The sequence below is a fragment of the Crinia signifera genome, chromosome 3 (genome assembly GCF_055691185.1).
Source record: "Crinia signifera chromosome 3, ASM5569118v1, whole genome shotgun sequence".
NCBI lineage: Eukaryota > Metazoa > Chordata > Amphibia > Anura > Myobatrachidae > Crinia > Crinia signifera.
Window position 1 is genome coordinate 29,235,428 of NC_139219.1, and position 25,991 is coordinate 29,261,418.

General features: G+C 49.3%; 1 protein-coding gene across 1 annotated transcript in view; it reads right to left on the reverse strand.

The window, feature by feature from the left end:
• Window positions 1–25,991, reverse strand: part of DNAH14 (dynein axonemal heavy chain 14) — a 217,272-nt gene that overhangs the window by 52,993 nt on the left and 138,288 nt on the right. Inside the window, exons 46-58 of the mRNA XM_083174857.1 lie at window positions 25,077–25,255; window positions 22,905–23,033; window positions 20,456–20,596; window positions 15,189–15,356; window positions 13,894–14,064; window positions 12,771–12,944; window positions 11,722–11,808; window positions 11,103–11,300; window positions 9,360–9,521; window positions 6,996–7,187; window positions 5,208–5,389; window positions 4,060–4,168; window positions 3,843–3,968 (exon numbers count right to left, since the gene is read on the reverse strand). Coding sequence (XP_083030983.1) covers window positions 3,843–3,968; window positions 4,060–4,168; window positions 5,208–5,389; window positions 6,996–7,187; window positions 9,360–9,521; window positions 11,103–11,300; window positions 11,722–11,808; window positions 12,771–12,944; window positions 13,894–14,064; window positions 15,189–15,356; window positions 20,456–20,596; window positions 22,905–23,033; window positions 25,077–25,255 — 2,018 coding nt within the window. The remainder of the gene's footprint in view (window positions 1–3,842; window positions 3,969–4,059; window positions 4,169–5,207; window positions 5,390–6,995; window positions 7,188–9,359; window positions 9,522–11,102; window positions 11,301–11,721; window positions 11,809–12,770; window positions 12,945–13,893; window positions 14,065–15,188; window positions 15,357–20,455; window positions 20,597–22,904; window positions 23,034–25,076; window positions 25,256–25,991) is intronic.

The window sequence follows — 25,991 nt, forward strand, 5'->3', positions numbered from 1 at the left end:
AAAAATTAAAAATAAATCTTCAAAAACTCATGTCAACCTTTTTCATTGTCGACCATAGCCATGTCAGTGTTTTGCATGTGCCATTTAATCCTGGGTATGGGGGGGGGTGCCGCGAATCGCAGGAGGGGGGTCGCAGGGGGGGTGCCGCCAATCGTGCAAGGGGGGGTCGCGGGGGGGGTTCTTTTTGCCGCGAATCGCGGGAGGGAGGTCGCGGGGGGGGGGGGTGTTTTTTCCGCGAATCGGGGGGGGGGGGGTCACGGGGGAGGGTTTGCCGCGATTCGCGGGAGGGTCGCGGGGTGGTGGTTATGCCGCGAATTGCGGGAGGGGTCGTGGGGGCGGGTCTTTTTGCAGCGAATCGCGGGAGGGGGGGTCGCGGGGGTGTTTTTGCTGCGAATCGCGGTAGGGGGGGTCGCGGGGGAGCGGGTGTTTTTGCTGCGAATCGCGGGAGGGGGGGGGGCGCGGGGGGGAGGTTTTGCCGCAAATCGCGGGAGGGGGGCGCTCACCTGGTGGCTGTGGAGTAGCAGTGCTGGGCAACATGGGAAGGCAGTGGGTGTCTGGCACTGTCTGTGGGCTCACTGGGCTGGTTCTCTGTCACATACCTCCCAACATGACCCTCTCCAGGAGGGACACAATGCTCTGTTTCTAGACTTCCCCTTAATGTATGATTGCCATCACCTGTTTTAAACAGGTTAATTTCTCAGAAAGGTGTTCAGCACAGATGAAGGCAATCACACATTAAGAGGAAAGTCCAGGAACAGAGCGTTATAGACACAGACACACACTTTGAGTGACAGATGTAGCCAAATATATAGGAGATATATATATGGGCACAGTGGGCAGCTGCCCCGGGCCTCATGATTCTAGGCATCTCCGAGCTTAGGCAAGCAGTGGTCACGAAGTGACCAGGCAGCATTTCTACCTCCCAGCCTGCAGCCAGACAGTGACAGGCTGTCAGAACACTGATTTGTGGGTAGCTGCAGTTATCCACCAATCAGAGTGCTGACAGCCAGTCACTGTATGGAAGCATATGACTACAGGATGGGCATGTAATGAGTTTTTCATTGGTTTACATTAATGGGGTGTATTGAAGCCCTAGCACAGGGGTGGCCAACCAATCAGATGCAATGAGCCAAAAAATATGTTATGGTAAGACAAAGAGTCGATACCATCAAAAAAACAGGTGTGGCCTAGCTCCCACAAGGCCACACCCCATTTTGAAATAGGTTGTGGCCTAGCTACAAGCAGCACATTTATGCTATATAAAACCATCTTTTGACCCCTCAGCTTCACAATTGCAGTACATTTATGCTTTTTTATCATCTTTATTTTAAAGCAGCAGCATATTTGGGGCCTGATTCTGGTTCGCTTTTGCAAGTGAACCAGAATCAGGCCCTTAATGTATATATAACACCTTTGACACATTTTATTTTAATCTTAGAAACCCATTTAAGCCATAGTTGCCTCCCCTCCTGCATTCTGCAGGAGACTCCCTGAAATAGCAGCAGTCTCCCTCTCTCCCTGATTTGTCTAGCAATCTCCTTCATTTCACCTAACCCACATTATGTAGCTGTTACAGTTTTTTTGGGGAAAATAGGAATGAGAGATACATTTACATTGAATCCACAGCGCCATTTCCCAGCACTGGTAGGATTCTCCTGGAATCCGGGTGACTTAAAAAGCCTCCACAGCCTCCCGCTGCAGGCCCGGTGCTGCCGCTGCCCCTGCTAGCTTCTGCAAGCAAGTGCCTCCGGCAGGGGGGTTTAACATCATTGCCGAACACGAGTCGGGGTTGGAGCCGGCAGGCTCGTGCCTGGAAAGGTTATCGGGCACACGGACGCGCCGCTGGGTGGCTGTGTGTGTAGCGGGCAGACGCTATCCCTACCCTATCACTTCAGCGTGCCGCCGCTGCGGAGATCATTCAGCCACAGTATGCACTTTCCTGCCTCAGTTTTGGGAGCTGATCAGCTGCGGTATGTGGTGCATGGGCAAGTCTGAGAAGGTGACCCTTCCCATCCTCTGTCGTCCGACAGTGACGTCACAAAGTCAGCCGCACGGACCGAGCCGCAAACACCATCCTGCCCGCTCCCCGACTCCGGCAGTGAGATCACCCACAGGAAAACCCACTGACTGGACCCAGCATGAGGGGGGGGGGAAATCTCCAGGAATCGATGATGCATGAGGTGGCAACCCTAATTACTGGTGATAAAACACAATGGGGCAGATGTATTAAGCCTTAACAAGAGATAAATGCCAGGGTGATAAAGAGAAATAAACGTCCAGCCAACCACATCCTAACTGCCATGTTACAGGCTATTTTATCCTTGAAGCACTCAATTGCAAATAAAGATGGCCACTAAAAAGGGTCCTTCCTGACATATCCTTTTATAATTTCATACAAGCAAGGGGGCTGGGTTTGCTAAGGCGGGAAAGCCAAACCCAGCCCTTGTGCCTCACCAGATTTGCAGTAGTCTAACTGCCTGTAAGCGGAGAGGGAATTAGCCAGAGGTAAAAGCTGTCAGTCGCTTCTAGCAGAGAACTCAGCGCTGTGTCAGTGCGGTTGGGGGCACATGGGGTGGGGGGGAGCTGGAAGAGCTGACAGTCCCTGTCAGTCACTGACAGTCACTGTCAGCAGAGAGTCAGCGGTATGTCAGAGGGCTGGGGGAGTTGCATCTCACGTCATGTGATGCCAGCCGCACCCGCCCTAGACAGGCTTTGCCATGCCTTTGTTGGTATGGGGATGCACAGCCACCGGAGTACCTGACGCTGCTACCAGTGAAGGATATCAGCTCGAAGGCCACAAATTGTCTGTTCTAACTATGTTTAGGTTACAGCTAAAATGTTTCCGATACTCTTTGCTATCCCACTTATGGTGAATACGGAGCATCGCACGCATGGTCCTGCCGAGCACATAGGTTGCCCAAAAACCCCCCTCCTCTTAGCAAGTGCCTTAAATTACGACAATAGCTCAGGGGTGCCGACCCTCCCGGAATTCCCGGGAGTCTCCCAAAAATGGGGTCCCCCTCCCGGTCCCCCGGAAGGGTGGGCAACCCTCCCGGAATCTGGGGGACCCCCCTGAGCCCCCCGAATCGCGGCATGTAAATGCCGCAATCCGCGGGTCTCAGAGGAGAGGGCGGAGCTAAAATGGCACAATCGTGTCATTTTAGCCCCGCCCCCTCCATGGAGATCAGTCATTTCTCCTATTTCCCGTAATGGGGGTGGGGCTTAATGACGTCACAGTCAAGCCCTGCCCCCGATCGTGTAAGGAAAGTCTCCTCTCCGGGCTTCTCCCGGAAAGGAGCATTTAAAAGTCAGCAACCCTGCAATAGCTGGTATATAATATGATCAATAGAGCTGCCACCACATCATGCAGTGTAAGGGACAGAGCAGAGCTGCTGCATACGCCCAGTGTACCAGCTGCTTCTAACACATTTACTGTATGTGTGGATCTGAGCCCTCAAACATCACACTGGACCAGAGAGCAGCTGCTAGGAGGAAGAGACAGGAGCCTTACCATGAAGTGGGGGATTGTGAACTTAGAAAGTGCAGCACTGGTTCTATTATATTTGAGTATTTATTTATTATATGTTTAAGCATTTCCTGACCACTTATCTTATTTAAATGTTAGAAACAGCTTATGCTATAGCCCAACTGTACTGTTAAATATTAATACTGTATTCCATACAGTATCCAGTGTATAAAAAGACAGATTTTCGGGCCTGTTACCGCTCCCCCAGACTCGCGTACTTACTCCAATGCGCTGCAGCAGAGTGGGAGATTTTGGATTATATTTGGAAATCCTGCGTTTGCCATTGGAGCAGAACATACAAGGTAAGAGGGATTACCTGGGCATAGTCCTGCACAATCCGGGTCTCCTGCGCCATCACCTCCTCCTCCTGCTGTACGATCGCCCGAACCTGTTCCACCACGACTGAGTCTCTCTGCAGCTTTATCATCAACTCTTCTGTTTCCTGCAGGTAAATAACACGTTAAATAGTGAGGCCGCAGATATGGGGAGATGCCAGCAGGGGGCATAATGTGACAGCACAGTGGGCCGGGTACCTGAGATTTCTGCTCTATCTGTGGCCCCAGAGCTACCAGCTCGTGTTGCATGATCTCAATAGAGGACGTCGCCTCCAACAGCTTAGATAGTCCAGTGAAGAAACGACTCCTGAGAGAGAGAGAGAGAGAGAGAGAGAGAGGGAAATGGAGGAAGAGAGACAAAGGAAAATGGAGGAAGAGAGAGAGAGAGAGACCGACAGGGGGAGAGAGATATACAGCGGGAGATGGAGGGGGAGAGAGAAACAGAGAGACAGAGGATGATGGAGTAAGAGAGAGACGGAAAAAGAGAGAGAGAGACAGAGGGAGACAGAGGAAGAGAGAGACAGACATGGGGAGAGAGAGATACAGAGAGAGAACACAATATTATACATACAGACTCTATGGGGCTCAGTTACTGTAGCATCAGACTCATTTTGTACTTATCCCAGACTACATCAGTGTACATGTGTGTACATAAATTGCGGACAAACCCGCTCGCGGGGTGGGTGTAGACCCGCCGCTCCGGGGGTGGTGCGGGGGGGCGTGTTCGCAGGCCCGCTGCACTGGGGGAGGGAAGGGGGGCATTGCGTGCATACCCACTGATCCTGGGGTTGGAGCGGTGCAGACCCGCTGCTTGCGTCAGAGGGGGGGGTGTGGGGAGACCCAGTGCTTGCTCTGCGGTGCGAGCAGACCCGCTGATTGGGGGGGGGGGGGTTTGCGGGCAGACCTGCTGATCCAGGGTGGTAGATGCGCGCAGACCCGCTGCTCGTGGGGGGGGGTTTGCGGGCAGACTTGCTGGTCGTGTGGGGGGTGTGCAGGCACACCTGCACACACAGGTGTGTGTGTGTGTGCGGGCAGACCTGTTCGTGCAGGGGGGGGGGGTGCGGGCATACCTGTTGCCTGTGGTGTATAATGGTGGATGGTGTGCATGTGTTGTAGCCCTGGCTGTGGGCGGTGTTTTCCAAAGGGGTGGGGATGTGTATAACGCTGGTCTATCCCTAGGGGGGGCGGGTTTGTGTATAACGCTGGGCGCGGGGGGGTGTCCTAAGACAGAAACTATGTGTGTATAAAGCTGTCAATCACTCTTGTAACCCCGCCCAGTGTTATACACACAGGGGAGGAGTGACAGATCTGGCTAAATATAAGATATATATATATATGTTCCTTACCTGTCTGTCATCAGTTTCTTCTTCTTCGCCTGCAGGATGTTTGAGAAGGTGTCTATGAAGCTTAGGTAACTCTGGGGGGTCACATAATAATGTCTTCTGGTCTCCTCCAGATATTGCGCTGCTCTGCTGGAAACACTCTTGTGTATGGCGACACAAACCTGGGAAATGCTGCTCTGTAATTCCTTGGGGGCATGGGAGTAAGTACAAAGCTGTCAGTTGCAAGAATGTATTTCGTAGGATCTTCGAATATGAAAATGTATTCAGAACTATGAAATCATTATGCTGGGTACCTCGCTATGGAATGGTCCCTGAGCGGGAACTTGTAATTCTGCCTTAAATTGTCTGTTGAAAACACAGAAACTCTCATTGTTGCTCCCTTGCAATAGATACTTAAAAAAAAGTCTCTCCTTAGCAACTGCTGTAACCATGGGAATAAGTTCAGTCCAATATTGGTTTGTGAAAAAATTCCTTTCCCTATCAAATGACAGCAGCAGTTTGCTTCTGACTACTTAACAGACAATTTCAGGCAAAATCTATTTCAAGTGTAGTAAGTGTAGTACATAATGACTTTGTGCATACTGAGCATTGTATCTCTATTACTATCATTTTAATGAACTATAATTCCCAAGATTAGCACTTTTATTGTGTGTGTCAAAATAGAAGTCACAGCTTATAGTTATATTTCTACAAAATGTTAATGTAGTCGCCAGAACAATATAAACTCTTGGGTTGGTATCTTACAGCGCTGTACTGCTGCCAACATTTACATAATGGGGTGATTCTGGTTGGCTGCAAGGATCGCAGCTTACTAAGCACCAGAGAGACGCCACCAGTCCAGGTGCCCCTCTCCCCAACGATGACAACTCCCCTCTTTAACATGTGAGGGGACGTGTAATGAAGACGCATCCCCTCACAGCATCCCTCACAGCATCCCCTCACAGCAGGAGAAATCATTTGGTGGAGAACTGACTTTTATTTGCGGCCGCCGGGGAAAAAGACGGGGCAGGCAGCTGACGCCCTGTGACGACAGCCACCCGCCCCCGGCAGGCATCGGCCTGACCATGTAGCCATGGAATTGCACAGCATTTTCATGGGGACACCCAAAAAACGCTGGTCGTTCCCATGGGCGGCCCCCATCCCTGTCTGCCCCCAGCCAGCCCCGATGGCTCGGCGACTAGGCAGGTCACCAAAGCCATTCGCAAAGGAGACCTGCACATGCGCATAATGGACCTTATTCTGGTCCCGTTCACAGGCGGCGTTCATTAGCACTGGGACCGATGTATGGTGTCTGCGCATGCTCAGCCACATTTCTGCATATGTGCATATGCCGGGTACGTGCGGCCACGGCGAGGTGCACGCACCCAAGACTGTGGGCGTGGATGGATAGTCCCGCCCATGGGAGCACCCAGCTGGGCATTTCCATGGAAACTGCCGGGTGACGTAGGCGCTGGGGGCGGACAGCTGAAACACACTTTATATATGGTTGGCTACCATCGAAAGATGGATGTTTATGTAAAACATTCATTCGCAGCCCGAGGCATGCGAGGGGGGGGGGGGGAGGTTTTACCACCATTAGCAGGGCAGGTTCTGGTTGACTTGCAAGGGTGCGAATTCGCATCCGAGCGAATCAACCAGAAGAACCCCCAATATACCACGCGCAGTCCCAAAAACATAGGGACAGGGCCTTACTCGCTATTTAGTACGGAGATCAGAATCAGCCCAATAGGCAATTGTAGATAACAGCTGTGACCTTTATATCGCCGTACAGAGGGGTCTCGGTTTACATACCTGGTTATTCTGCAGCAGATCTCGCTCCGTGATGTAACCCTCCGCTACCCGCAGCAGAGCCTCCTCCGGCCACTCATTGTACCAGTCAATAGTGCAGCAGTTCACCAGAGAGGGGTGTGAGCGACAGTGTTCCCGAAAGGAGTGTCCCGCAGGGCTCAGCGCCAGAACCACGTGCAGATGGCAGCGAACCCGCTGCAGCCGGGCACAAGAGGGTGAGAAAGTGTCAGAGAACAGAAGACAAGGGACCGTTATTCTGATCTGTACAGCGCTGCAGAATGTGTGGGCGCTAAATATACGACGGATGGACAAACGTATTTGGCCACACTTATTACTTATTGAATTCAGGTGTTTCAATCTGACCCGATGCCACAGGTGTATAAAATCCAGCACCAGCCGTGCAGTCTCCATATACATATGTCATACAAAATGGGACGTTCTGAAGAGCTCAGCGACATCAAGCGTGGTACTGTGATAGGATGCCACCTTAATGTGGTACTCTGATAGGATGCCACCTTAATGTGGTACTCTGATAGGATGCCACCTTTGTGTGGTACTCTGATAGGATGCCACCTTTGTGTGGTACTGTGATAGGATGCCCTCTTTGTGTGGTACTGTGATAGGATGCCACCTTTGCCTGCGGTACTATGATAGGATGCCACCTTTTGGTGGTAGTGATAAGATGCCACCTTTGTGTGGTACTGTGATAGGATGCCACCTTTGTGTGGTACTGTGATAGGATGCCACCTTTGTGTGGTACTGTGATAGGATGCCACCTCTCACCTAATCACCTCCTCCCAAGTCCAAGACTTCTCTCGCGCTGCCCCCCTGCACTGGAACAACCTCCCGCCACCCATCAGGCTTTCTGATTCCCTTACCTCCTTCAAGCGCTCCCTCAAAACCCACTTTTTTCGACTAGCCTATCCTTCCTCCTAACCTCTTTTGATCCTCCTATCCTGCCTCCGTTCCCCTCCGTTCCTACTTATCCTATTGTTTTTCGTTCGTCCACCCACCTATTTTTAGTATGTTAACTCTTATGAGTAGGGTCCTCCTTCCTCACGTACTCACCCTACCTCTTTACCTCACCTGTGCTCCTGTCCTGTTCTTCCCTTCCTCTACTTCATCTTCAGTCTCCTCGACAATTTTGACACCTACTTCTGAACTGATGCTGATTTTAGTTCTACCAGCTATACCCCTATTTATACTGTATTTTTCAACACACCCTGTACGTTACCTTGTAATTTGTTTTTTGTTTGCTATGTACGGCGCTGCGGACACTTTGCGGCGCCTTATAAATAAACGTACTACTACTACCTCTGTGTGGTACTGTGATAGGAGTCACCTTTTTGTGGTACTGTGATAGGATGCCACCTCTGTGTGGTACTGTGATAGGATGCCACCTCTGTGTGGTACTGTGATAGGATGCCACCTTAACGTGGTACTGTAATAGGATGCTACCTTTGTGTGGTACTGTGATAGGATGCCACCTCTGTGTGGTACTGTGATAGGATGCCACCTTGTGTGATACTGTGATAGGTGGCACCTTTGCGTGGTACTGTGATAGGATGCCATGTTTGCCTGGTATTGTGATAGGATGCCCCCTTTGCAATAAGACAGTCTGTGACAATTTACACCTGCTGGATATCTCCCGGTCAACTGTAAGTGATATTAGAAAGTGGAAGCATTTAGGAAAAAGTAAGCGTAAGACCACGTAAAAGCACATAGCGGCGACAATGACTGATAAGGTGCACAGTGTGTAAAAGTCACCAACACTGTGTTGATTCTATAGCTGAAGAGTTCCCACATTCCACTCGCATTAATGTAAGCACAATGCTATACGGTGGAAGCTTATGGAACGGGTTTTCCATGGCCGGGCAGCTGCATGCCAGCCTCCCATCACCAATGCCGAGCATCAGATGAACCGGTGTAACGCACCAACACTGGACTGTGGAGCAGCGGCAATGTGTTCTGTGGACAAATTCCCACAGAAACACTCAAACATCTTTGTGGAAGCCTTCCAAGAAAAGTAGGAGCTTTATAGCTGCAAAATGGGGATCAACTCCATAGTAAAGTATACAATGTCATTCAGCCACTAGTGGCTGTGGCTATAATAACTAATATCAGGTAATGGCTGCTGACCGCATATTCACTCTCCTTCTGATATTAGTGTGGACAGACGTCGGAAAGAACCAGCAGGTGTGCCTATTTTACATGCATCCCTGAATCAGACCCATAAAGCAGGCCCAGGGACGGACTCGCCCATACTGTTTCTTACTGGAAGCAGTCACTTATGAACACAGCAGCACATGGTATACAACGTTCTAGAGCTGTCCACATTGCTGAATATTTGAAGCCCTTCTGCTGTACCTGCAGGAAGAACGCCAGCATGGACTGCGGACTGTCGGACACATTGGACTCTGCGGCCCCTGCTTTCAGCTCCACAAAGAGACCGTCCAGCTCGTCCTTGTCGAACAGGTCAGGAACCTCTCCGGAGTTCAGGATGCAGGTTATATCTTCTAGAAAGGAATCCTGTGCCAGACACAGAGGTAGGCATGCAATCTGTACGCTCAGATGTGGTGGGGTACACTAATTATCTGGTGATACTGGCACACAATAATTAGCATGGCAGCTGTAAGAACATGCAGATAGTGGTAGCGGAGGCAGGTGAGTGACTATAAAATGTGAGTGGTAGATAATGGGTGGAATAGTGGTTGGAGAGTGGGGGTAATGTGGTGGACAGGTGAGTGGTACATAATAGGGGCAGTAGCTGGAGACTGGCGTTGATGTAGTGGCCAGGAGAGAAGTAGATAATAGGGGCAGTAGCTGGAGAGTGGGGGTAATGTGATGGACAGGTGAGTGGTAGATAATAGGGGCAGTAGTTGGAGAGTGGGGATGATATACTGGTCAATTGAGTGATAGATAATAGGGACAGTGGCTGGAGAGTGGGTATGATGTGGTGGCCAGGAGAGTAGCAGATAATAAGGGCAGTAGCTGGAGAGTGTGAATGATATGGTGGAGAGGAGTGGTAGAAAATAGGGGAAGTAACTGGTGAGTGGCGATGATGTAGTGGCCAGGAAAGTAGTAGATGATAGGGGCAGTGCCTAGAGAGTGGTAATGATGTGGTGGACAGGAGAGTGGTAGATAATATGGACAGTGGGTTGGAGAGTGAGGATGATGTGGACAGGAGAGTAGTAGATAATGGCATAGTGGCTGGAGAGTGAGGGTGATGTGGTGGACAGGAGAGTAGTAGATAATAGGGGTAGTAGCTGGAGAGTGGGGATGATGTGGTGGACAGGAGAGTAGTAGATAATAGGGGTAGTGGCTGGAGAGTGGGGATGATGTGTTGGACAGGAGAGTAGTAGATAATAGGGGTAGTAGCTGGAGAGTGGGGATGATGTGGTGGACAGGAGAGTAGTAGATAATATGGACAGTGGGTTGGAGAGTGAGGATGATGTGGACAGGAGAGTAGTAGATAATGGCATAGTGGCTGGAGAGTGAGGGTGATGTGGTGGACAGGAGAGTAGTAGATAATAGGGGTAGTAGCTGGAGAGTGGGGATGATGTGGTGGACAGGAGAGTAGTAGATAATAGGGGTAGTGGCTGGAGAGTGGGGATGATGTGGTGGACAGAAGAGTAGTAGATAATATAGTCAGTGGATGGAGTGAGGGTGATGTGGTGAACAGGAGAGTTGTAGATAATAGAGACAGTGGCTGGAGAGTGAGGGCGAAGTGTACAGGAGAGTGGTATATAATAGGGGTAGTGGCTGGAGAGTGGGGATGATGTGGTGGACAGGAGAGTAGTAGATAATATAGTCAGTGGATGGAGTGAGGGTGATGTGGTGGACAGGAGAGTAGTAGATAATATAGTCAGTGGATGGAGTGAGGGCGAAGTGTACAGGAGAGTGGTAGATAATAGGGGTAGTGGCTGGAAAGTGGGAATGATGTGGTGGAGAGGAGAGTAGTAGATAATTGGGGTAGTGGCTGGAGAGTGGGGATGATGTGGTGGACAGGAGAGTGGTAGATAATAGGGGTAGTGGCTGGAAAGTGGGAATGATGTGGTGGAGAGGAGTACTAGATCCTGGAGCTGGACAGGAAAGTATTAGAATATTCACCTTAATGATGTCGGCGCCTCTGATGAGCAGAACCACGCTCTTGCCCAGCAGTCCTGTCTCCTTAAAAACTTTTTTAAGCTCTTCTCTGAACTCTGTGGTGCCGTAACTTTGAGTTATAGACAACCCGAAGAGCTTACAGTTAGATATGTAACAGGCCAGAGCCGCACAGCTCACTTTTCCTGTTCCATCCACCCCAACCTGCGGAGACACACACAGCACGATGGGTAACGTAACATTATATGCAATGACAACATATGGAAAGAGTAAAGGTCACTGGCCAGAATCTGCCTCTATACCTGGTCTTTGAAAACCCCATAAAATCAGTCTGTGTCTGCTGAAGTTTTATGGGTTGGTTGATGTTCTAGAACAATGTCAACCCAAGAACCACCTCCGGTCCAATTCTCTGGGGGCCATACTCAGATCCATGGTGGGGCTACCAAGCAGTATACAGCTTCTAAGGAATGTCAGTGGACGTATGAGTCCTCGCGCGTTCATATACACAGCACCAGGGAAGGACTACATAGCGGCATTTGTATAAAGTCACAGAGAGCACCGCCACAAGAAGCAGACATTTACCTCTGCATCAGCCCTGTGTGTACTACATTGGCTATCATCTTACCAGCATCATGTGTCCACCGGGTTGCCTGAAGACTCGGGCGGCTCGTGTGATGTGGTGGACAGCTTCCGTGAAGAACACATAGGTGCTCTGCATGAGAAGATGACAGACCATGTTAGGAAGTGTCAGCGCAACCACACCAGACTACACAATGGGCGAGATTTAATAGGATGCGATTTTTATTACGGTTCCAAAATCGCACCTTATCGCATTTTTCAAAATTGCTTTTTTTGGAAGAATTCGACTATTTAATGAGATGGGAATTTGCGGCAAAAAAAGCGATCTGGTGCGATTTTTAGTCATGAAAATGTGTGAATTTGAGGACATGTGCGATCTTGGAGACATGGTAATGTGCATTTTTGTGTAAAAAAAAAAAGATAAAAAATGTTGTGGGGTACCGTCTCCTAAACATAACCCAGGTTGAAAGAGCCGGACCTGGTTTGAAAAAATCCAGGGCAAAGCAACTAGGGGTCCCCCAGATTTTTTTAATACCAGCACCAGGCCCAAAGGCCGGTCCTGGTTCCCAAAATATGGGGGATAAAACGAGTATGGTTTCCCCCGTATTTCAAGAACCAGCACTGGGTCCAACCAGCCAGCAGGGTAATGCCAAGCTGGGGGGAGACTTTTTATACAATTTCCCCCAGGCCAAAGCATTCACCCCCTGACCAGTCAGCATGGGCAGGGATCCTGGGGAAGTGGGGACCCCCCCAGAATTTCCCTGCCCATGCTGAAGCCCAGGGCTGTCCCCGATGCCCCTTGGGCAGTGGGCATTGGGCTGATAAATGTATAAAAAAAAAAAAGAAAGAACTATTGTGAATTGTTGTGGAACCGAAATTCGCATACCATTAAATTTGCGAGTTGCATACTTTATAATGGGAAAACATCTTGATGTGAATTGAAGTGTGACCAAAAGTCAGAATGTGCAATTTGCATCATATTAAATGTGCAGTTTTTGGAAAACGTGCAAATTTGGCTGTTTTTTGTGTGAAAAAAAAGGCATCTCATTAAATCTTGCCCTATATGTCCTTCGATGGGGGCACACAAACACTCACTGCTGCGCTGACCGAACTCATCCTCATCCTCATGTGGAATTCCTCCAGCTTAGACACCAGCTGTCTGTGATTTGTGACAGGTCGATAAACTCTATTTTTAGCAGATAAATTCATCTCCAAAAAGTCTACAAACAGGACGGGCTCGGTCATAAGCTTCTCCGCCGGCCATGACACCTAAGAGGAGAGAGCGACGATGCCTCAGACTTTTGACAATTCCAGTGTATAAAACATCACAGCCAAGAAAACAAAAGTGTTGTCAGAAAACGTCCAGCTCCTGAGACTCGGCTTCCCCTGTGACGGGTGACACATTCATCCGATATGGATGAGTTCCAATTGCCAAGTCTAACTAGGCTGCTTCTAAAGGGAACTCACAAAGCCAGGGGTGCCCAAGTGTGTGGTGCTGACAGCTCCACACAAGGGCGTAACTACCATGGGTGCAGGGGGTGCAGCTGCTATGGGGCCCAGAGCTGAGAGGGGCCCATTTTGCCTGTCAAATTATTATATGCTTTATGCATTTTTTAGCATTAGGTGAGAAATAGGGGCCCTTACAAACTTTTGCTATGGGGCCCACATGTTTCTAGTTACGCCACTGGCTCCACACAAGGCAAGGTTTGTGTAGCATGTGGTTAGACTCACTTCCATCTACTTGCCTATTCCCTGTGACATAGTTTCTTCTCACTCAGCACAGTATACATGATTAATTTGATGCATATGCAATAAATTCCAAATGCAATTTGACCTTGTGTGAATTCATCCCTAAGCACAAGTATGGTTTCAGTGTATTAAATGTTATTTTATTGTGAGCACAGGACTGTCTACAACTTGTAAGCATTACCTGTATTTATTGGATGTGCTGCTTTCTATAACACTAGTCAAATGATTACGGACACGAGAAAATCCGGGACATTAGAAGTACAATTCAGGACAGCAGGAGATTTATGACTGAAACGGAAGTCTCCTACAGGATGCGGAAGGTTAGGCAACTATTCTGTAAATCTGGCCCATGTTTTTGTAAGGCGTGTATAAGAAAAATGTGGCAATGTGGAATATGGAGCTTCAGCCCTGTTTCCCATCGACCACATGCCCAGGCCTGTAGACCCCACCCATCATTAGTCCTCCTTACCTTGAAATAGCTGTGCAGCTCATCTGCCAGACACTGATAGAAGATTTCTCGGTCCCCTCTGTCCACCAGCCGGTCCTGAAACACCCGAGATGCCTCATGAACGAGCAGCTGGGCTGCCATGTCTTTGGTGACGGTGACAGACTCGTTGGCCTGAAGCAATCCTTGCAGAACCTGTTGCAGAGCATAATAAGGGTAACACCACTACGCTGCCTTATACTAAATACAGCAATTTTTGCTACTGACCCCTTTGGTTCTACAGACTCACCCCCAGCTCCCCTTGTCCACCAGAGCTGCCATCAGGAATTTTGGGGCCCAGGACTCATTTCCAGTCTGGGCCCCCCACCCTCCTCACTTGACTTTACATAACCCGTCTCCTGCTCCCCCATCTCCTCTTCTGCTGAGCTGCAGCCCGGAGGTCCCTGAGCGCAGGCTTCTTTAATTCAGGATGCCGGCCAATTAAAAATACAGCATTGGCTGGTGAGCCAATCAGAGCTTGCGTACCAGCAGCAGCTCTGATTGGCCTGCGCTCTGGGACCTGCTTTGTTCAGTGCACTGAGCACAGCGCAGCGGAGGCAATCGGGGGGTGGCGGTGGGCAAAATGAGCTGCCGGGGCCCGGGACAGCTGTACCCACAGCACCCCCTATTGGCAGCCCTGTTGTCCATTGACAGGGAATTCCTTGTGACATCAGCAGGGCTAAGCTCCAGGGGATTTCCCCACCTGATCTTTAATGCAACGTATGCTGGAACTTGTGGTTCTCCAAGTCCCTGCATGCGGGAGAGGCTGGGAGTTAAAGTTCCACAGCACAAACCAAGGTTACATACTTAATCTTTTTTTTTTTACACCAACGAATCAGCCCAGAACCCACAGCCCAGGGATGGCGGGAGAGCCTCGGGCTTCAGCCGTAGATGGGAAAAGCCTGGGGGGGGATCACTTTATTGGGTGAGTCCCTTTTCCCCCAGGACCCCGTGCAGGGCTGAGCAGCCAAGGTAGTCATGGTTCAGCCAGTAGGGGGGGGGGATGGTATTGCATAAAAGTGTCCCCCACCTGTGGCATAACACTGCTGGCTGTTGGAGCCTGGTGCTGTCTCCAAAATATGGAGACCCCAAGTTATTCTTTTCCTCGGGGCTCCTTATGCTTGTGGTCTAATAAAGTGCACATTCACTAGCGAATTTTGACTTTGTCTAAAAAAAAAATCGCACCCTATCACATCTCACCGACTTTCTATGTATATACGTTTGAATGTAAAGTGAAACACTGCATTTAGACAGTGTAAGAACACAGGGAGGGAGGTTACCTTAAACAGATCTCTTAAGTTGAAGGTATAGTGACACTTGGCGGGGGAGGGTAACATGAGGTTGCACATTTTGTAGTATATGGCGATGGCGCAGGATGACAGAAGATCTCTGCATTTCTGAATCTCGGCTAGAAAATTGTGATGCAGCAGAAATGAGCCCAGCTGGACCTGAAAGGAGAGAACATTGGTATTTCTGTACAGAACAGGGGGTTCCCTCGCTGATAGTGCCATGTATCTCGGCTACAGTTGTTGGGATAGATTAAGAACTCAGTATCACAGAGCTGATTAACCATTGATTCTGCAGCCTGACGGTTGCTGACTAGGTGCTGCCACAATAATCTCACCATGGTGCCATGTACTTCATATATTACCGGCACTCAGTGGTGCCAGTAAGTGGGTATGTGGTGGTACGGCGTACCTTTAAGAAATATGTTGCTGATACGCCGTACCACCGCGCATCCTCTGCTTCACTTCTCCCACCCCTCCGGCAGCTGCCGCCGCTGCCACTGCCACTGAGAGACTAGAAGAGTGGAGCGCTGTGCTGCAGGCTTCCCTCACCCCTCCAGCGGCTCTCGGCCATTTCAAATACAATGCGGCTTCTGAGCCAATCAGAACTTACGTACAGTACAAGCAGCCGCAGTGATTGGCTGCCTGGTCACAAGCTCTGAATTGGTACCGTATTTGAAATGGCCGAGAACTGCCCGGAGGGGTGAGGGAAGCCTGCGGCACTGCGCAGCCTGGGGTCGGGGCCTGGGAGTCACTGCCAATGGGACCAGCACATGACAGTGCTGCTGTGTGGGGAGAGGGGCATGAACCGGCATGGTTGGAGGCAGCCACTGGGCAATGAGCACGTAATACCCCCCTTGGGCAACAAGCATGTAAACCCTTCCCCATCCCCTGGGCAATGAGCGTGTAATCACCCCATGGCAACAAGCATGAAACCCCCCATGGCAACAAGCATGTAATCCTCCCATGGCAACAAGCATGTAATCCTCCCATGGCAACAAGCACAAAACTCCTGGCATTGAGCACGCAGCTCCTGGCAACTAGAATGTAGGTAAGCCGCACTTATGTGACATAATATGTAATAGGCATTACGGTGTGTGACATAATATGTAATGAGCATTATGGCATGTGGTATAATAAGTAATAGGCATTACGGTGTGGGGCATAATGCTAAGTGGGCATTACGGTGTGGGATTAATGCGTAATAAGCCTTATCGTGTGGGGCATAATGTGTAATGGGCATTGCAGCGTGTAGTATAATGTGTAAGATTCATTACGGTGTGTGGCATAATGTGGCCATGCTCCTATTGTCATGTAACCACTCGTCTAGTTTCATATGACCACGCCCACTCATGACACATGGCCACGCCCACTTCAGCATGCGCACCTACAATGCTCATGTCGATGTTCCGACCCTGTTGACCTTACCCATGTCGACCTAAGCCATGTCGACCTTCAGTGGTAGACCCAATGCATGTTGACCTAACTGGGTGGACACAATGACCCATACCCATAAGAAATTAAACGGTACTTGTTTCCTAGCACGGCGCCCGTCATGGGTCATCGCATACCTTAAGTTAAGGTATGCGATGGACGTGACCGACGCGATTTTTGGGCTATTTTAAGCCTTTTCCCCGACAAATAAAAAATCGCGTCCATCGCATACCTTAACTTAAGGTATGCGATGCGACCGATGCGACCAACGCGATTTAACATTGAATGCATTGTATTCAATGTTAAATTCCTATGTAAAATCGGGTCCATTGTATGCCATTATATAATAATAACCCGATTTTTTATTGTATACCCACCCTGATGGGTAATTTGTATGTAAAATGCTCCCCCATCGTTAACGCCACCCCACGATGAGCGGCGGTACACGTCCTCCAACCTTTTCATACCCCCACTATCCACGTCAGCGTGGCGAGCGCAGCGAGCCACCGAGCCCGAAGCGTGGCGAGCGCAGCGAGCCCCGCGAGGGGACGCGTGAAGTAATACCTGTGAAGTAATGCGCGTCCCCTCGTGGGGCTTGATGCGCTCCCCACGCTTTGGGCTCGGGCACTATATAAATTCAACTCCAAACCGACGTGGATAGTGGGGGTATGAAAAAGTCGAAGGACGCGTACCGCGAACCCGAAGCGTGGCGAGCGCAGCGAGCCCCATGAGGGGACGCATAATACCTGTGAAGTAATGCGCGTCCCCTCGCGGGGCTCGCTGCGCTCCCCATGCTTCGGGCTCGGTGGCTCGCTACACTATATAAATTCAACTCCACCCCGACATGGATAGTGGGGGTATGAAAAGGCCGAAGGATGCGTACCGCCGCCCCTCGCAGGCTCGCTGCGCTTGCCACGCTTCAGGTTGGCGTTAATCGTGGGGTGGCGTTAACAATGGGGGGGCATTTGACCCATCAGGGTGGGGATACAATGAAAATTGGGGTCTGGGGGGCATTTAACATTGGGGCCAATGTAAAATCGGGTCTCAGGGACCATTTTACATTGGTTCCAATGTAAAAATCGAGTTGATCGCGTGGTTGCATGCGATGCGATCGACGCGATTTTTTAAGACCCGATGGATACAATTTTTATCGCTGGCGCCGTTCTAGGAAACAAGTACCAATTAAACTTACCAGCCTAGAACCTGGTAATTAATATGCAGCAGCCGTATGCTTGTATAGTTTTATCTAATCAGCACCACTAGAGGGCAGCAGAGCCCAGCAGAGTATGATCATCACTAGAGACCGGATTATATGCATTTGCATACTTGTCCGATTTTCAGTAGTAATTGCATATTTCACCTTAATGTCCTGATTGTGCATATTTTGACAGGTTGCCGGTGGAACGCTGAGCGTCGGCGGCTGAGCGTGGCCAGTACAACAGTATCCATTCCCCTAGCATTTACCCTAGCTTCCTGCCCGTTTTTCTGCTATCTGTAAGCCGAGTCCACTGATAGGCTGACAGAAGCGCCCATCAGAGGAAAGGATTGAGCGAGCGGCATGTCAGTGCGGCGGGGGGTGGGATGTGGGTGGAAGAGCTGATACGCTGCTAAACAGTGCAGTGTGTAAGTTCCAGCTACATCCCACACCCGCCGCGCTGACAGGCTGCCCGCCTCTGCTGATACGCGGGAAATCATTGCGCGCCGTGCGGGTGCTGGAAGCCGGAGTCAGTGGCGCTTCTGAGCTACACTAAACAGTGTTCTCAACCACACAAGAGTGAGAGTGGGCCAACGGTGAGTGTTACTGGCACTTACAGTGCAGTAGAGTATTTGTGTCTCTGCTGGGGGCATTATATCAATTTATCTGCTGGGGGCATTATATCAATTTATCTGCTGGGGGCATTATATCCATTTATCTGCTGGGGGCATTATATCCATTTATCTGCTGGGGGCATTATATCCATTTATCTGCTGGGGGCATTATATCCATTTATCTGCGGGGGGCATTATATCCATTTATCTGCGGGGGGCATTATATCCATTTATCTGCTGGGGGCATTATATCCATTTATCTGCTGGAGGCATTATATCCATTTATCTGCTGGAGGCATTATATCCATTTATCTGCGGGGGGCATTATATCAATTTATCTGCTGGGGGCATTATATCCATTTTACTGCTGGGGGCATTATATCCATTTATCTGCTGGGGGTATTATATCCATTTATCTGCTGGGGGTATTATATCCATTTGTCTGCTGGGGGCATTATATCCATTTATCTGCTGGGGGCATTATATCCATTTATCTGCTGGGGGCATTATATCCGTTTATCTGCTGGGGGCATTATATCCGTTTATCTGCTGGGGGCATTATATCCATTTATCTGCTGGGGGCATTATATCCATTTATCTGCTGGGGGCATTATATCAATTTATCTGCTGGGGGCATTATATCCATTTTACTGCTGGGGGCATTATATCCATTTATCTGCTGGGGGCATTATATCCATTTATCTGCTGGGGGCATTATATCAATTTATCTGCTGGGGGCATTATATCCATTTTACTGCTGGGGGCATTATATCCATTTATCTGCTGGGGGCATTATATCCATTTATCTGCTGGGGGCATTATATCCATTTATCTGCTGGGGGCATTATATCCATTTATCTGCTGGGGGCATTATATCCATTTATCTGCTGGGGGCATTATATCCATTTATCTGCTGGCGGCATTATATCCATTTATCTGCTGGGGGCATTATATCCATTTATCTGCTGGGGGCATTATATCCATTTATCTGCTGGGGGGCATTATATCCATTTATCTGCTGGGGGGCATTATATCCATTTATTTGCTGGGGCATTATATCAATTTATCTGCTGGGGGCATTATATCCATTTATCTGCTGGGGGCATTATATCAATTTATCTGCTGGGGGCATTATATCCGTTTATCTGCTGGGGGCATTATATCCGTTTATCTGCTGGGGGCATTATATCCATTTATCTGCTGGGGGCATTATATCAATTTATCTGCTGGGGGCATTATATCAATTTATCTGCTGGGGGCATTATATCCATTTCACTGCTGGGGGCATTATATCCATTTTACTGCTGGGGGCATTATATATATATATTTTACTGCTGGTCATATACTGCTTACTGTATGTATGCTGATTTAAATAAAAAACTATAAATTACTGTATATTTTGTATTTTTTATTTTGCATATTTTGAAGCTTTTCATGCATATTTTAAGTATTTTTCATGCATATTTGCATGCATATTTCGAGCTTTTTTTGTTGCATATAATCCTGTCTCTAATCATCACCAATAGTGCAAACGATCATGGATCTGACAGTGGATTTATGCAGACATATGAATATACAGGGGGGGTCTAGAAAGCTGTTTCCTCTGTTACAGCATAGTGAGGGTAACTGCCAAACACCGAGAGGAACACATAACCCACATCTGTGATTCCCACCTTATACCACATGATAGGATGGGATCTGGTACGGAGTGATACTTGGAGCACATTGTTGTACATGGGGGATTAACAATCGGTGCTGGCTCTACAAATAGGCAGCTGCCTAGGGGATCCAGAATTTGGGGGTGCTCAGCTTGCAGCTAACGCCCCAGGCGTTAGAGTTATTATACTGCCTTGAATAATAAAGATTTCCATGGAAGATTCAGCACCAGCATAATACCCTGCACTGTACAGTAGCATCATACCTTTGTTAATACTTATACAATGTTGGCTTGTGACATGTCAGCAGGGCGGCGCTGTAGATCACTATATTTCCCTGATAGTATAGTATCTGGAGGTTACCTGGAATATATGCTGCAATGCCTGCACAGAGGGGTGCGGGAGATTAAACATGCAGAAATGCTTCAGCAGACGCGGGCTGATCTCATGTCTGCCTCCACCAGGGGGCGCACAGGAAGCAACTAGAGAAACGTCCTGGATATTCTGTGGGCAGCAATGGAATGTGGTGTAATTAACATGCATTTATTAATTACTAGACAAATTAACGATCAGTACGGTTCCACTTGTATACTTTAAATTGCACCTGTGCACTGAACATCATCATGCTTGGGAAAGCTCCTCAATCAATGCAGAAAGCCAGTTACATATATAATATACCTAGGGGGAAATTTACTAAGAATATGAATACGAAAATTCGTATTCGTATTCTAAATACGAATGAATACGACTGGCATCGCCGTCGTTTTTCATTTACACATTCGTATTCTGGAGGAAACTTTACAAAGCAGTTGTATCTGACTGCATCGTATTTTCCGATGGTGTATGGATTCGTATTCGTATTTTCAAAAATCAGGGAAACAAACAAGTAGGGGTTCCCTGTATTTTTTAAACCACCACCAAGGGCTGGTCCTGGTTCCCAAAATACGGGGGACAAAACAAGTAGGGGTCCCCTGTATTTTAAGAACCAGCACCAGGCCCAACCAGCCAGCTGGGTAATGCCACATCCTGGGGGAGACTTTTTATACAAGCCCCCTCGGCCAAAGCATTTACCTCCTGACCGGTCAGCCTGGGCAGGGATCCTGGAGGAGTGGGTACCCCCCAATGAAGGGGACCCCCCCCTTCCAGAAATTACCTGACCAGGCTGTGGGTACCGAGCTGATGATACAAATAGATGTGTAACAATAGAAAAAAACATTGGGTTCTACTGTGGGACTATGAGTCCCAGCAAGCCTGGTCCTCATACTGGGACTTGGAGAGCCACAAGTCCCAGCATGCAGCCCATTAATGGGATTGCTGAGACTCTTAGTTCCACAGCAGAACCAATAGTGAAATAAATACACAAACACACCTGAAAAATAAAACTTTATTAAACTCAGAGACATTTCATACCTATACTTACCGAAAATATAAATAGGGCTAAAATAGGGGCAGCAGGTAACTATAGCCCCGCAAACCCCCCTGGCGCCCACACCTTCTCAGCGCCTCCCCGCCACCGCGGGGGCTGTGGGACTATAGTTACGCCACTGACCTTAGTGGCCAAGAATGTACCCCCCCCCCCCCTGACAATGGATTCCAGAATGTTACTGCTCTAATGGTGAAGTATCCTCTTCTTAATTCAGTACAGAATTTATTTTCCTCGAGCCTCAGTACATGCCCGCGTGTCCTAAGTATAGGCCTGTTACTGACCAATCATCTCCCAGTTCCATATGATTCCCAATCCTGTATTTGAACATACTAATCATATCACCTCTCAACCTCCATTTCTCCAGTGAAAACATAATCAGCCGGTTAACCTATCTTTGTATTCTAGTGATTCAAAGGAGGCTGGAGATGTTCCTAGAAAGTATCAGTTGCCCCACACAGAGTACCTGAGGTACCCGACATTGCTGGGGTTTGGTTGTGCAATTATCATTACTTTAACTTTATCCTTTTCTTGTTTTAAGCTTGAACGTTTCCAACAGACCTAGGAGGTGGCCACTGGCGTAACTATAGCACCGCAGCCCCCGCCACCGCGGGGGGGCGCTGTGCATATGGGGGCGCCGGGGGCTGCGATGCTATAGTTACACCTCCCCCCAATTCCCCAGCAGGCTTACCTATTTCGCTGGTCCCGGCGGCTCCATTCTTCTGCTGAGGACCACCACAAAATGGCCGCCCCCATATAGCACACAGTTCTCTGAAACTGTCTGCTGTATGGGGGCGGCCATTTTGTGGTGGTCCTCAGCAGAAGAACGGAGCCGCCGGGACCAGCACGAAAGGTAAGGCTGCGGGGGATTGGGGGGGGGGGGGTTTGAATGGGCGGCGGGGGGGGCGCCCAAAACATAGCTACGCCGCTGGAGGTGGCTGCCTGGTGTCATCTGAATTTCTCATCCATATCCGTCCAGCGAGAGGACCTGAACATGCTCCCCATGCCCAATGGTGTGCCTGGAATACACCTGTCTGTGGTCGGCTCCCAGATCACATTGTTTTCTTAAACCCCATGTCCTCCAGCCCCTCTATGTTATGCAACTTTGCCATATCTTGCTTCCCTGACCCCCCTATGTGTTGTGGTTGGACCCCTTTTTGGGCCCCTGGGACCCCCACGGGGTCGGGATTGGGGGTCTTAGTGGTCGTGAACCTAATCTGGATCCAATCAAGCCACCTTGCTTTGGTTTTGTCAAATCGGTCCGACAGTGTCCGTATGCATACCGGACAAACAGACAAATAAGAGACAAGAAATATGGGAGCAATATTCCCTTTGTTCCTTTAATGGCCTCACCGTGCAATTATATAGTGACATTACATAGCGACCTACCTTCCAGGTAAGTGTGTTAGTGTCATAGAAGCCACCAAGTTCTAGAAACTGTCGAATCAGCTCAAGCGGTGGCTGGGCGCCATATGGTTCTGGGTTTGGCATGTTCAGGTCATCGATGAATACAGTCATCTGAGGGAGAGAACATGCAACGTGTGACAGTGACAATAGAGTAATACAGGGGGTGATACCAGTTTGGGGAGCGCATCTACAGTTCCTTCATACTGTCATATCCGTACGCGTTTCATTCACTCTACACTTACAGCCCAAGTGCTGGAACGTTGTCTACTCTACTCTATCAAAATGGGCAAACCTTCATTTTCCAGAATTTTAGGGACTGGCAGCTTATCACTATGAGAAGGTCATTTATTACTTATATATTTATTAACAGTTTCTTATATAGCGCAGCATATTCCGTTGCGCTTTACAATAGGAGACAGTGACACAACAAACTGGGAATTTACAGACAGACAAAGGTATGAGGGCCCTGCTCGCAACCTTACAATCTATAGATCCTGCTATATTAGATCACGCTGAACACTAAAACAGCCAATGGTGCACCTTTTCCCCCAAGCCATAGCAGGGAGTTCCTTCTGTATATTACTGGCCCTATTACATATGTAGCTGTGCAACTCTAACCCTTGTGTCATTAGCAGCTGTATCAGGATTCAGGGCGTCCAAAGCTGTACACTCGCTTGAAGAGAGAGAGAGAGAGGACAGGCTGCTGCAGCTGTCTGTCTGTCTCCCCAGCTCCACACACGGAACTGAGCAGCATGTGCTGAGATGGTGAGAGAGGCTGTGCTGCAGCTGTCTGTCTCCCCAGCTCCACACACGGCACTGAGCAGCATGTGCTGAGATGGTGAGAGAGGCTGTGCTGCAGCTGTCTGTCTCCCCAGCTCCACACACGGCACTGAGCAGCATGTGCTGAGCTGGTGAGAGAGGCTGTGCTGCAGCTGTCTGTCTCCCCAGCTCCACACACGGCACTGAGCAGCATGTGCTGAGATGGTGAGAGAGGCTGTGCTGCAGCTGTCTGTCTCCCCAGCTCCACACACGGCACTGAGCAGCATGTGCTGAGCTGGTGAGAGAGGCTGTGCTGCAGCTGTCTATCTCCCCAGCTCCACACACGGCGCTGAGCAGCATGTGCTGAGATGGTGAGAGAGGCTGTGCTGCAGCTGTCTGTCTCCCCAGCTCCACACACGGCGCTGAGCAGCATGTGCTGAGATGGTGAGAGAGGCTGTGCTGCAGCTGTCTGTCTCCCCAGCTCCACACACGGCGCTGAGCAGCATGTGCTAAGCTGGTGAGAGAGGCTGTGCTGCAGCGGCAGTCTGTTCACTCTCACTGACTGCCCAGCTCCCTGCAACATGCGAGGGGGAAAGTGGGACTCGGGCCTCTACATCAAACCTGGGCCTGGGTAAAAAGTAGCAGCCCCATTGCCAGACTGTACTCAGACACATCTGCAGCATCATCTGCTGGAAATGCGCTGCGCTCAGCACTCTTCATCATTCTCGTTCAGGTGCAGTTCTGCAAAGCCTCCAATTGCGCCAACATACGGCGCAATTGGAGGCTTTGCAGAATTGCACCTGAACGAGAATGATGAAGAGTGCTGAGCGCAGCGCATTTCCAGCAGATGATGTGCAGATGTCTGTCTTTTACCACCCCCCCCCCCCCCCCCAGGATGCGCCAAACCTAGGAATGAAGTCCTAGGTTTGGCGCATCCGAACTGACAACTAATATTGTCCCTGGGGTATAGGGATTTTAGTGTTCAGAAAAAGCTGCTGTTCTGGAGTGACCCTGATTCTCCTCTTCCTTTAAAAACAACCACCTGTAACACATTACGGACAAGGAAATGTTGGGACACAGTGTCATTATGAACAATTCCGAGGGGAAGGGGCTAAAACATCAGAAGCAATGATTTACAGGCAGCTCCCTGCGCATATTGCAGATCAGTGTGATCAGGCTGTGTGATGACTGACATGTGACTCCCAGTACAACAGTACATACAGTACGTACAAGACCGTCGTCTTACAGGAGCTAGGAATACAAATCTTTCAGATTTGGCACCAAAACAATGCACAGACGCATAACGGGCCAAGATCTACTTACTCTTCTCCCCAAAAGAGTCATATGTGGTAACAATGGGTCACTGTGGCAATACCGGTAGCTGGTTATTGTCACCTGCTTAGATCGCGGTGTCCCCAAAGTATCCCGACCTTTCTTCACCAGTTTGCTGAGGATCTGGCTCTGGATTTTGGAAGCGCTGGTGTGCGGTCCTAACTGCACCATGGACACCACCAGCTGGTTCATCTTGGCACTTCCCGATTTGCCCGCAGTCGTCAGACCGAGAAGCGTTCCATCTATGAAAAACAGTACATTATTCATTTCTGATGCTCTTAGGTCGACAGGGTCATTAGGTTGACATGGTTTTTTTTACCCGTTTGTGAGCCAACATGTTCAGACAGGCTAGGGCGTGTCGGGAGAATAAAATAGTTGGCCAAGTGCACCGCCCCAACCCCAGAAACAGCGAGTCTGCCCGCACAACCCAGCAACCCCCGAGCAGCGGGGAGGGGGGTGGGGTGGTGTGTTTGCGGGCAGACCCGCTCTGGGTAATTTTGACAGCCTTTTAACTAGTATATAATATTTGTGCAAGTATCTATTATCTATAGCGCTTGCATTGAACATGTACCAAGAACGTAGTACTTTTACTCCTATCCTCCGTGGTAACAAAGAGCATAGTGGGAGGAGTTAAGCATGCATCTCCGCCCTCATTATTTGCATATTCCTCTTTCATTGCCTCACTCTGCTAGCTGCATTTTTTTTAATTAGTTGAAGGAAACACATTCAGCAACTTTCTAGTAGTCTAAAAACAATATCCTCTGCTGCTGAGGCTCCTGAAAGCGTGATTAAAGGTTTTCATGAGCAGCCGTTTTACACCTTCCCGTTGGGTGTTTTATAGACGTCCGCGCGGGTTTATGCGGATTGTGGACCTCTCACCACAATAACAGGTAATGAGCCAGAACTTTACGTTGTGCGGTTCCTTAGTGTTATCTGTGCCGGACAATAAATAACAGAAGTAAATGGTTTTATGTCCCC